This window comes from Coccinella septempunctata, chromosome 8 (assembly GCF_907165205.1).
Source record: "Coccinella septempunctata chromosome 8, icCocSept1.1, whole genome shotgun sequence".
NCBI classification, from domain to species: Eukaryota; Metazoa; Arthropoda; class Insecta; order Coleoptera; family Coccinellidae; genus Coccinella; species Coccinella septempunctata.
The window spans coordinates 27906939-27919895 of NC_058196.1; the positions used below are offsets into that span (position 1 = coordinate 27906939).

Below are 12957 nucleotides of genomic sequence, written 5' to 3' on the forward strand. Positions count from 1 at the left end.
CAGTGAAATATTTTTCCATCAGTAATTTAGCGGTTATACAGGGTGTATTTAAAGGTGAGGCTTTTTTTTTAACAGATGGTAGAACTGATCAAAATGAAGCGTTTCACCAAAAATCACTGAGGTATACTAACAAAACTTTCAAAATAAAAAAGTTGAAATAAAAATTGAAAATGATGACTGAAATAGATCCTTTAATACGACCCTAGACCGTTTGTTAGCTGAATTATTGCAAAGCAATGGAAAAAACTTATATCGATTCGACCATGTGGTTTCGTTTAGGATATTGGCTCGTTCGATATTTACGTGGCAATGAAAATGGAAACTTAGGATTGCCGAATTTTTCTCATTATTTTTTAGTAACTTACACGATTTTATGAAATGGCTCATTTCGATACCAACTGACAGAAGAGACTTAGGACACAAGTGTAAAAAATAGAATAATATTTCAAAATCTCACCAGTAAAAGTCGTCTTAATTATTCACGAATTTTTTCCACAATGGGCATCACAATCTTTCTGTTCGAACATTCCAACACTAGTCGTAAAAATGGGAGGAAATGGGGAAACATCATTGCAATTTTTCAACATTACTAACATAAGCACTTTCAAGAAACTGCCTCGATTTTCTACATTTTTTGTCACCATAAATTGCACGATACAACAATTATTATTCTCTCAAGTGACCTGATTCATCTAATCCGATGAACTTGGTACTGAACCATTCATTATCCGGCCATATGTTTATGTTTTGTTACGTTTTTGCGATGCCGGAGTCTCCTTCCACAGTCCCGTACTTGAAATTCAATGAAATCTTGTCGAATTTCTAGGGGTTGTATCTCAGCCATCTTGGATTTTGACAATTTTGGCGAAATTACCCATTTCGATGAGTCCCACCTTCTTTCAAAAAAAAAGTCTTACTTTTGAATACATCCTGTATATCCAAATCGTTTTAACAGTATATTGTTCATACTCATCGCCATTTTGCTCACGCATATTGAATGGCCAGTCCGTTAAAATTGTTGCCAGACCATTAATTTGTGTTTTTTCATCCAAGATATAAGATATTTCTCAGCACAGAAGTTCATAAACTGACTCCACACGTATTTTCTCTATTTTTTGTGTTACTTGGTTCTCCAACATTTTTTTTTTCAATAACTTGCAATGAAGCACGAGCAGAACGAAACATTTTCAGTATATTTCAATAGAATGATTTTGACATGACTTGTGGAACTGACGTAGAATGGAATTACCACGGATATGATCTGTGCAATTATTGCATGGCTCCTTCTCTTTCTACAATGCAATTATCGCTATCATTATCAATAATTGCACTGCATTTACAAGGGATTTTCGACAGAAGGGAAATAATCATAAAAATAAACAAAAAATGACATTTTACGTACTAATTTCCGAACGAAAAGTCGACTATTTTGGAGGGCAAGTACTTTTCGTCCGCAGACATTTTTCGTCCTCCAACACTTTTCGTCCAGCCTAACAATATTCGATCCCAGGGCGATTTAATCAATTTTGTGAATACGAATTTGATAAAAACATGAGTGGCTGTGACAATAACTGTCATTTGCTGTTGTCAAATTATTTTTTTAAGAAATCCTCCATTTTCCCGCAGCTTCACACTCGTTTCCACACCAAATACGCCGTGAAAGGACGAACCTCAACATCGAGGCCATTTGCAATATGCGTGCATAGATCCTTTTTACGAGCGACAAAGTCCAAACGTCTTTGCGTTGTCGTAAATAACACCCATCCTGGTCGAGCAAAATGTGCGGGGATATTTTTTCGTGGAGTCGCAAAAGTGCACAATAAATCAGGTCGTTAGAAAACGCCACAAGGACGACCACGAAAAAGAGGTGTAATAAAAGGTAACGTGGAAGCTGTCGCACTGAAAGACCAACAAAGTATTCGTTAAGAGTTTGTACCCTTTCACCGTGGATCATGCTCGCTTGTTGCAGTTGGTGGTCGTTAAATTTTTACTGCCAAAATACTTATCATATGGCTTTTGTCGATACACACATAAATTAGTAGTTTACGACGATCCTAGTTGGTATAGAAGGCGGCGCGCGAAGGTTTGACGATGAAGGAGGTACGATTTTTTTAACGCTGGGTTTTTGGGGATGGTGAGAAAATGGACGGACAAAAAAGAATGTGCGTTTTATGCCGAGCAACAGAAGCTTACTTATTCACAGATGGAATTTATCGTGGGAAATCGAATGATATCTGCTTTGGGAGTATTTGAATTATCTCCACCATTTTGTAGGTTGTAGATGTTGGAGAGAATTTTTTGAAGCTTGCACTTTTGTGATCTCTCCTTGTGTTTGATCCTGATATTTTTTGTAGTTGTATTGTTTAACATCACTGTAAGGCTTGCACCCTATTGTTTGTTTTACTGATTTGATGATATGCAATTAATATTGTAGGAACCTGAAGATAGGATGCATCTAAGTCATCCCGAAACCGGTAATGATTTCTCGAATAAAGTTGTGAGAGAGAAACCTTTAATTGGATATTTTTGTCCTATTTCGAGAACTCACACCACACTTTTTCATTTGAATTATCTACTTGTTATTAAAATACGTAATTTAAAAACATTGAGGCTGAGTTACCTTGTAGTTATATGGTATTTCAAATACTCATGACCCCAAAATGAATTTTCACATGAATACAGTTAGCGAATTGTCAAGAAAGTATTCTCAGTGTTTTCTCAATTTTCATTGTCATCCTCAAACTGTTATTTTCACGAAGTTTCTCTTCATTTATTCTATTGTTCATTCTGTAAGTTTATAAAAATGTCACGATGGATAATCGAATGTACCTATTCCACATAAAATACATCTATTTAGTAATCATGATTGTAATTTTTTTTTCAATAACGATTAATCAGTAACCAAACTTCTTTTTGTTTTCCCTAAATTGTTCAGGCACTGTATTTTTCATTTTATATTTCAAATACATGAATTATAAATCAGTACGTCATATTTAGTAGTTTGTATACACCTTACTGTATTGTGAATAAAATAATTAAAATACTGTATTTTGTTTATTTATATTTCAGATACAAAACTTGGAAATATTTTATATTTGAATACAGCTCTGTGAGTTGTATTTTGATCAAGTATCAACTTCAAATAAATATTTTCGTTGATTTTTCGAATGGCTAATACTGAATCTTGGCCAATTTTCAATTTGAGTTTATAAGTTTTCGAAAATTTTACTGAAACGTGTGTTTCACAGCACCTATTTTTTATTTTTGAATATCAAATTACTCAAAAACGGCGCTTTATACGAGAAAATATAAGGAATACTTTTATTTCGAAAAACGTTCATTCAAAATTCAAAATCTTCATAATATAGCGTTCAACCTTGTTCCAAGAGTTGCGTTCTTTGAATTTTTGGTATTTTTATGGTAGATACATAATGGTCAAATAAGAGAACTGGATGATATCTTGTGTTCGAAAAAGATTTATCAAGTGAATGAAAAACTATATTCCGAAATTAATTCCATTCGATAAAACCGCCTATGTACTGAAAATAACATTTTTTTTTATAGTTTTTCAACATCCTGTAACTTTCAAACCGAGCTGATTTGGAAAAATGCCTATATCATTTTTCCGTGTTTCTTTTGACCTCAAATATCTACTGTTAAAATATTTGTACGAGTCAAAGACTCACCTTCTATAGAAGCGTCCCTAGCAGATTCCATTTAAATCTTCTGGTGAATTCTAAAATATATGTTTTTACTTGTAGTACTTGTACTTGTAGTTCTATGTACTACTTGTAGGCATTTTCCACATGAGTTAGGAACAATATTTTTCCTACTAGCATAAATGAAACACTTTCACGCGGTAAACTTATCGTCGTGAAACTGACGTTATAAGAAACTATATTTTTGTGCGCCCAGCCGCATAGAGAAACGTTTGAATTTCATGATTGGCGCATAGAGACATGCCAAAATTTTATGATTGATGCGACTATTTAATATTTTTCTACGGAAAAGTACCAAACGTCAATGCGTGTGAAAGTAATACTTTCGATATGCTAGTAGCAAAAATACCTTTTCGAATTTTGACATAGAAAGTAAAGTTACATTTGACAAAGCTGAATCTTGAGTCCTTTCAACTGACTTTGTTAAATCAATGTATGTAATATTTCAATTCTATCGAAAGTTGTTCACATCAAAGTAAGTATTATATAAAACGGTTTGATTTGCTTATTATATATGATACAGGGAAACAGGGATACAGGGTGTGGGTAATAAATTGTAATAAATATGTATAACAAACTGTAGTATGCTTTCAGTTTTTGTTGCTGTGGGTTTAACCCTTAATAACCTGAGTTATGATCACTATTCTAATTGAATAAATATTCGTTATAGAGTGTACAAGACAAAAACAACTCAATTTCTGTTTGAAAATTGTACAGTTTTTGTTTGAGAAAAATGGTGTTACATATATGTAACGCTAATAGCTACAGTTACTGAGAAATAAAATAGATTTGCCAGTGAAATTTGCGTTACATATGTGTAACACTAGGTTATTATGGGTTAAGTCACTGGGTAAAGCATGTACCTACTTGAACAACATATTTTCGAAAAATTAAGTGACAAAATTATAAAGGTTAGGTATATATTATTTGCTTCTTGAAATATAACACATAATCAAGTTTTGTGAAATGGGGCAATGAATCTTGAAGGATTGGCGAAATATAAACGTTCTTGAAATTTCCAATTTATTTTTTTTTCAAGTATGGGAAGTCCGGAAGAGTTGAACCCCTTTTCAGTTGTATCTGTAAATGGTAGCCCCTCATTTTTTTGTGTGTAGATATCATGCCCAAATAGGTAACGATACTTGACCATAAGTTTGTTCATCAGGGGAAAAATTGAAAGAAAACAATTTCCAATGACCAACGATTGTCTATGTCAAGGTATCAGCGTATGAAATACGTATTTTCTATTTAAGAGTCACTCTCACTTATTTCCGAGATGTTTGTTACTCTTTTGATCCTTTGTATATTTTTTTATATCTATTTCTATTATTCAATTTTCTTTTTATGAAGCAAACTATTATCTAAGCTCAGTGCAGGAATTTTGGACCACTGAGTCAAGTCTGCCGCACTCCCTTTTAGTCTATTCAACAGATGTTTTCTTGAAACTTTTACAACTATTATTAAAAAGGTTCATCGTTTGTGAAACAATATTAATCAATGAAAGCAATAAAATTGAAGATTAACACGCTCATATTAAACTTTCCAGTGTAACAAACAAAAATTATTCAATTTCTTACTTACTAACAACAAAATCACCCTCTCACTCCCGAACTGTTCTGATGGCAGTCAAAATGGAGCCGCCACTAGGGGTGCCTTGTTACGAGAATGTCTCCTACCTGAGCAAGTCTCTCAGATTACCCCTACACGCCTTAATGAAAAATAAGTCGACAAAATTGAAAAAAAAAATTGAAAATTAACGAAATAATGGCTAGTTGAATTCGAGAACATCTTTAGGATGTATTTCAGATATCGACGCTACATTTCTTGACTAAATGTAACAAGGGCGATCAATATGCCTTGAAAAATTAAACTTGGGGACAATTTTGCGAACGAAGCATCATAAATGATATCAGACCATCGAATCTTTATACCAAAAATTTACGGCTACCCAGATAAACCCCTGATTCCGTCCTCCCCAATATGTCGCCGATCTATTTCCACCATAATGAACGACATCTTGAAATATTAAATTCCCCCAGCGTAACGACCGCGCAGAGCATAAAATTAATTAAATTTGGGGCTTTGGGTTGGCCTGTCAATTTCCCCCGCGACATAAAACTTTAGTGTGCCATGTGTATCTAGGGGTAGTAAAAGATTTACGATTTTCTGCGGGCTCCTATTGGTCCTGGCCAGACTGCGGAGATGAAAGTTCACATATCCTTCGGAGAAATGACTGCAGGACCCCACGAAATGCCTGCATTTCTGGGGTGTAGGGCGATAAATAACTGCGGTATACGAAATGGCGTTCATGGTAATAACACATTGCATTATTCTCCCTTCTAGCAAGGGATGAATAGAGAGAACTGGATGTGAATGCTTTTTTTTCTGCGGTGAATTAATCATCTCATTATACAAAGTGATTCACCGTGGTGGTTTGTCAGAGGTTTATAGAGAACTGATCAAAATTTTGTGCTGAAAATTTGCATGTTTTCCACATGAACTTTTTCCCTAAAATATTTTCAGACTTTTACCGAGAACAACCTTCTACTTTGTTATTTCAAATGGCACCTTCAGTATATCTTTGCAACGTTAGATAGCTGATATAATAGCAATCTAATATGTTTTTCAGAAAAATCTTTGCAATTTTCAATTTTTCCATAGATATGGTATTACAACACTGTTTTCTGTTGGCACATAAAATGTGCATGGTGTGTATGAGAAAATCATAAAGTTGTACAAATCGAATTCACGGAAACTCAAGATTTTCAAATAACAACCTATATTTTCTATTGTTTCAGTCGATTCTACATTTAAAAGAGAGGGGGTTACCTCAATCAATAAACCCTTTTAGGTATCTAAAAAGGAAACTTTCAGAGTTATCAAAGAAATACTCAAAAAACGGGAAGAGAGCCATAATTATTATTATTATTTTGGGACCAGAGAAAAAATGAAGTTTTATGTTTCGATACATATTTTTGATATTACATGTATTGAGTTATCTTTTGAACTATACAGGTAAGTCTTATAAATAACTCTTATATATATTTTAACAGTAGATTCTTGAGGTCAAAAGAAATACTTATTTTTTATACCATTTTTTCTAATTCGGCCTTTACAAAAAGATATAGCCATCTTAAGTTTTCTTGATGAGCAGTGCCACCACTGATGGAAAAGCAAAATTACCTTACCCAGATTAACTAGCTAAATTCTACGCATCTGTGGATCTTTTAAAGACAGTTGAATTCGGTCAAAGTACCCAATTTTTCGAATTTCACAGATATTTTTTATTTCTGAACATCAAATTATTCGAAAATGGCTCATTATAAAAGAAAATATGAGAAATATTTTACAAAACTTTCAAATATTCATCAGATAGCGTCCAACTTAGTTTCAAGAGTAGGGTTCTTTGAATTTTTGGTATTTTTATGGTACCTAATGGTCATAACGAAAAAACTGGAAGACGTGAGTGATATCATGTGTTCGAGAAAGATTCATCAAATAAATGAAAAACTATATCTCGAGATATATTTCATTCGATAAAACCGTTCGTGAGACCAAAAAATAATATTTTTTTAAGGTTTTTCAACAGCCTGTATCTCTTAAACCGAGCCGATACGAAAAAAATGGTGAGGGTAAAAGTATTGCTTTTGACCTCAAGAATCTACTGTTGAAATATTTGTAGGAGTCAAAGATTCACCCTGTATATTATTTTAAGTTGATAAAATGTTGTTGGAAATCGATGTGTCCAATTTCTGAAAACGAATATATAACTAAGACATTTTTATTTCTTATTGGCCTCCCTTCTCAGTATATAAGAAAAAGTTTAATCAGAAACTTAAAGAACAAATTGAGATTGAATTAAGACATTGGTAATCCGTTGATGATTAAAAATATTATTATTAAATTATAAATTACATATTTTTTATTTGCTGTAATATTTCGAAGAATACTACATGTATATGTAGGTACCTATTCACGTGATAAGACAGGAATTGAGGATTACCGATATGGATGTTCAGTTTTTTTAAATTTGATAATTTAGTATCAACATTTTTCTGAACATCTTTTATAGTTTTGTAATACTGAATTCATGTATTCGATTCAATGAGTAGGCTATGAGTATTTACTCAATAGGTACCTATTTTGCTTATACTCAACGCTTGTGAGTAGACATATCGAAAGATAAAACTTGATATGGTATAAAATATAGGGAACATTGAGAATGTTCAGATATAATTAAACAAAATAATTTTCTGCTTTATTCCGGGTGATTTTCGGATTGACCCAACTCATTTTCACAGGACTATGACAGCTTGAAAAAAGATTTTCATTAGATAAGCAATTTTCCTCTCAGCTCCCCAACATTCCACCGTCATCTTGGAAAAATTGAGTACAGTAAAGAAGTAAAGAAAAGCGGACGAGCACAGATAGTCTTTTTGAAAATTCTCCTTCTTTACACTCCTCTATGTGCCCGTTGTTCATGCAATTTGTCACTCGCAAAAAGAATTTGGAACGACAGAGAGTGAAAAAAATATTGTCAATTTTTATGCTTCGTCATTTTTACTAAAACAGTAGTGTTCATATTTTGGACAGTTTGAAATTACTCGGACATAATTGGGCGACATCTGTCAACTCATACTCATACTATGTAAAAGTTCAATATCATATCCTGGATGGTAGTTGCATAGTTTCTATATCGAAAGTACAATTTCATGAAAATAAGTACCTACGTTTCACATTTTTAATCTCAGCGAAATTTCATGTTCGAAATTTGATTTGAAATTTTTGCCAACGATAGCAGAATCTTCAGGAATTCCATCTGGCGCCACCTACAGTACATTTTATAACTTCTGATTTGTCCTTCCAAGAGAGGCCGCCAAATCCCATATCCCAAAGAGCTTCGTGATAAAATCAATACATATATCTCGACAAATGAGAAAACTGCCTGAAAAATAAGGGAACAATAAAATCAGCTTGCATAAAGTTATCACAGATGACGCCCCTGAACTAATCTTGTATCTAGTGACTATTTGAAGGAATATTAGGCAAACTTTTGGAGTTTCTGCAGGGAACATTTGAACTCACATAACTTGAGTTTCAGGTTTTTACATGAAATATGATACTAATTTTATCAATCTGAAATTTTTCCTATTTATTATCTCTGAATTTTTTCAGACATTGTGTTTATAACCGAGTTGATACCAAATTCCGTATAAAAAAATTACATTTACTGGTAGTCAACAATCTTTTAATAATATATTTATAAAAAAAAATTAGTTCTTCTGATAAGGGATACACGTCTCAACGTTTTGTGTTATCAAAAATTCAGAATATCATAATGTTGATAAATCACCAATGATTCTGATATACACCGTGACCCAACGAATATTTTACCCCTAAAAACGGAAATTGAGCTGTTTTTCAAATTCTTCATTTCGTAGTTCTGGTAGGGGTCAAATTTTCGTTGAGCCACCCTGGAAAGGTACCTTATCCTTCGTATCACGTAAAATGAGTTGAAGGATGATTCAATTTTGAATGTCTGCGGGTGGAATCTAACATGTTTCAATAAATTCTATGGTAGAATATACCATAATTAGGTAAATAAAATAATGTTGAAATTTTTAGAGTTTTATTTAATAACTGAACATATATGTACATAAAAACAAGATCAGGAAAAAATATTTGATACATAAAAATTAAAAAGAATGCCTTCATTGCCTTTAGGCGTTGTCACTTAATCATTTAAGAGTTTGTCATGATTTTATAAGTGGCACTAACTTCATGTGGTGACATCCACGACATTCTTTCTGCCATAACCACACTAGTAGCCTCGAGCAGACTTGGAATATCGAGGTAATTGGAAGCTCTTGCAAGATTGAATATTGTTTCCGTGTCGACATCTAAAAACTGATAATCCCAGTCGCAAAGGTAGAATTCATCATCTTCCTCAAGTGGCGGATCATTCTGATGGTAGGTTGACCAATCTATCACCCTCGCTAGAGTGTCTGAGTCTACGTTCGGCAAAGGCACAATTTCGTATTCTATGCCCTCCATACCTAAGGTATCCAACATTGTTTTGATGGTCAAAGAAACGATGGCAACCTCGACTTCGACTGAGAATACATCCCCTTCGGATGATTGTAAATTGATTAAAGGCATCTGAAAAAAACTTCATATTATATCGAAAATTCATATTGGCTGTTAGTAGTTAGAATATGTACAAAATATGTCTTATTGTTTGTCCCTCGTTTGCAACAACAGAATGAAGGAACATTTAGGGTGGAATTCATGATTAAAATCTTTTTCTTTCAATGATCAGACGACCAAAAGATGAGCAACTTCATTTATAAGCACAAACCAATGAAGGAAATTGAACATATTATGTATTATCAACAAAAAATATGTGATATTCGAGAATAATAAGGAGTTTCAAAAAACACTTAAAACAGGATGTGAAAAGGTTGAAAATTTTGAAACAAAATTGTTCTACTCATAACCATATCAAACAGTTTTTTGAATGCAAGCATGAAATACTAACCTTCAACAAAAATGTGAATTCTACTGGAACTTGAAATGAAGACAGCCACTAGGGAGGTATACGCTTATGGTTTGTGACAGGACCTGCTCACAACTAGAAATGGTTTGAAATGAAGGATCCATTTTCTTATATAGGTTGTCCCCAAGTAATTAGGTAAGAATTTCGAAGAAAAGGGTCCACCCTAGGTACATTCATTTAAGTACTTCTTTTCTAACGGATAAAGGTATCGGTGAAAGTTGAAACACGATCAAAAGATCTTCCCAGAAACGATTTACCAACCTACTAGAGATACGTTTACTGCACTTTTGTTCAATTTTATGAGAATATTACTAGAAATAATCCTCTTCAGCGATTTGCAATGAATGAATGATATTGATAATGTGGTTGATGTTCCAAGAACTCTAGAGTAGAAGCTGAAGATTCTATTAAACCTATATATTAAGCTTTTCTTCAAGCGAAAAAAAAGACTCAGAAATCCTGTCAATTTCGAAAATATAATCCAAAAAAAATTCCAGGAAACATCTTCTAATTTCAGTTTTACACCGACAAACTAAAAGGGTAACTTATTATGATAAAAGTGAATATTTCAAAGGGACTTAAGTATAAACGTCGATACCCTTCGAGTTAGTCATTTGAGAAAGTTTATGAACAATCATTATTACTACCTGGGGGTTCGGAGAACAAATTATATCCGTAATTTAGACAATATGGTTCATTTCCTGGAAGGAATTACCATTCTACTAAAATTCGTATTAACCTGAAAGAGGGCCAGGAAGAGAAGAAAACTTCAGCCTCCTTGTATACTCTGTGTTCCTACCAAGATATAGGACCTATGCAAATTATTTGTGTTTTGTGCTAGCCATAGACAAGTCTTCGGAGAGGGTAGTTGTGACCATAAATTCATTGCTTCGTTGTTATTCGAACAGTTATACTTGGTGGAAAGTTTTTAATATTTGAAGATTGTTTAAATTGGAAGTGTGCATTTGCAGTATTTTTGAAGGTATGTGGTGATTTTTAATTGTGAATTTATTGGAAGTAAATGTCGAACATCGAAGTCACTTGAAAAATTAGTAGCATATTTTTGTGAATTACATAATATTTATAATTGTTTGATTCATTTGCGAGATTATTTTTATGGGAGATTCATTCTTGATTTTTAATCTGTGAATTATTTCCATGCCATTAATACAACATAGAAGTTCTCAATAGTTCCTTCGTTATGTTTTGTTGCATTCTGACTATATTTGTAAAACTCTTTTTCCCCTTAGTTCAAACTAAATGAAACATGTTGATTTTTTTCCAGATGACCCTAAACTTACAGACATCTGATGGTGAGATCATCAGGGTGGAACTAGGTGTGATAAAATGTTCTATCGTGATAAAAACAATGGTTGAACATTGTGGAATGGAGGATGGGGATGAGGAAATTGTACCAATTCCAGCGGTGAATTCAAGAACCATGAAGAAGATTCTGGAATGGGCTGAATATCATAAGAGTTATCCCCCCACTTATTTTGAATATGAGGGGGATGAGGTTGTAATCACCTCATGGAATGAGGAGTTTTTTAAGGTTGACGCGAAAACGTTATTTGAAATCACGACGGCAGCCAACTACCTAGATATTCGACCTTTGTGGAAGATGGCTTGCCGTACTGTGTCCATCAAAATTGTGAATGATCCATCGTACTTTCAGAAGTAAAATGGTTCTTTCGATTAGGAAACTTGTGAAAATGTAAAAATATGTATATAAAATAATAAAAATGTGTAGCTGTCATAAAAAGTGTTTCATTTTTACTTCAATAATAATAATCATAATATCTTTATTCCACTGAATACAGTGACGTTAGCAACTTGAAATGTTTTATAATGAACAGAAAAACAGAGTAAAAAAACAAGTGAACAATAAAGTTAAAAATACAAATAATCAAATACATATAAAAAAAAAATAAAAAAAAATATAATATGATGAGGTATTGGGGATGTTCTTATCTTGAGGAGTTGACTTGAATTTTCGAGTAATAGCGTGTACTTATTCTCCAATTTGTGATTTAGGACTGGGATATTGCAGCATCCCAAATAGGAGAAAGTTGAAAGTTCTTAGAATTAGGACAATGGTAGTAAGTATACAAATTCTCAATCAGTTTTAATATCTCCCTTAAACATTCTCTGCAATGAATGAATTGAAAAATATACTATCGAGCCAAATCGTACTAAAATAGCCCGTATAAGATTTTCATATCGAGGGTTACTTTAGAAATGAACATGAAAAAGAAGGAATATTCCGGTCCTCATATTTTTTCGATGTATTTGTGATTGTTGCATGTGAAAAATAATCTATCTACTTCTTTGGTTCTTAATATTGGTCCCCCTTCTTTTGAAGGGGGCATTGGGAATTTTCTTATTATCTCTCATCAAAATTGAACTTTACACTTGTACCAGGCTTCAGATATTTCGATAGAAATTCGAACAAATGAAAAACGTCATGCCTATATCGTTATTTATGGCTTCAATAATTTAGAATGGAAAAAAAGACAAATGTAGGTTGAAGATTTTATAATAACTTCTGGTCTCAAAAACAGCGCACAATAAAAATGTTTTCATCATTATGGAAACTTTAAATGGCCATATCTTCTTATCAGGGCCGAATTGGAAATAATGTTTTGCGGAAAAAGCGTTTTTTCCTACTTCAGGAATCTACTG

General features: G+C 33.0%; 1 protein-coding gene across 1 annotated transcript; it reads right to left on the minus strand.

Annotated features, from left to right (window-relative positions):
* Positions 1–9461: 9461 nt before the first annotated feature.
* Positions 9462–10645, minus strand: LOC123319409 (S-phase kinase-associated protein 1-like). The gene is made up of 2 exons (XM_044906348.1): positions 10258–10645; positions 9462–9878 (listed from the first exon to the last, which is right to left on the minus strand). Exon 2 carries the CDS (start codon positions 9876–9878, stop codon positions 9462–9464), a length of 417 nt encoding a protein of 138 aa, XP_044762283.1. The 5' UTR covers positions 10258–10645.
* Positions 10646–12957: the final 2312 nt, after the last annotated feature.

Coding starts and splice junctions, on each gene's coding strand:
- LOC123319409 (XM_044906348.1), bottom strand. CDS start 9,878: ATGCCTTTAATCAATTTACAATCATCCGAAGGGGATGTATTCTCAGTC.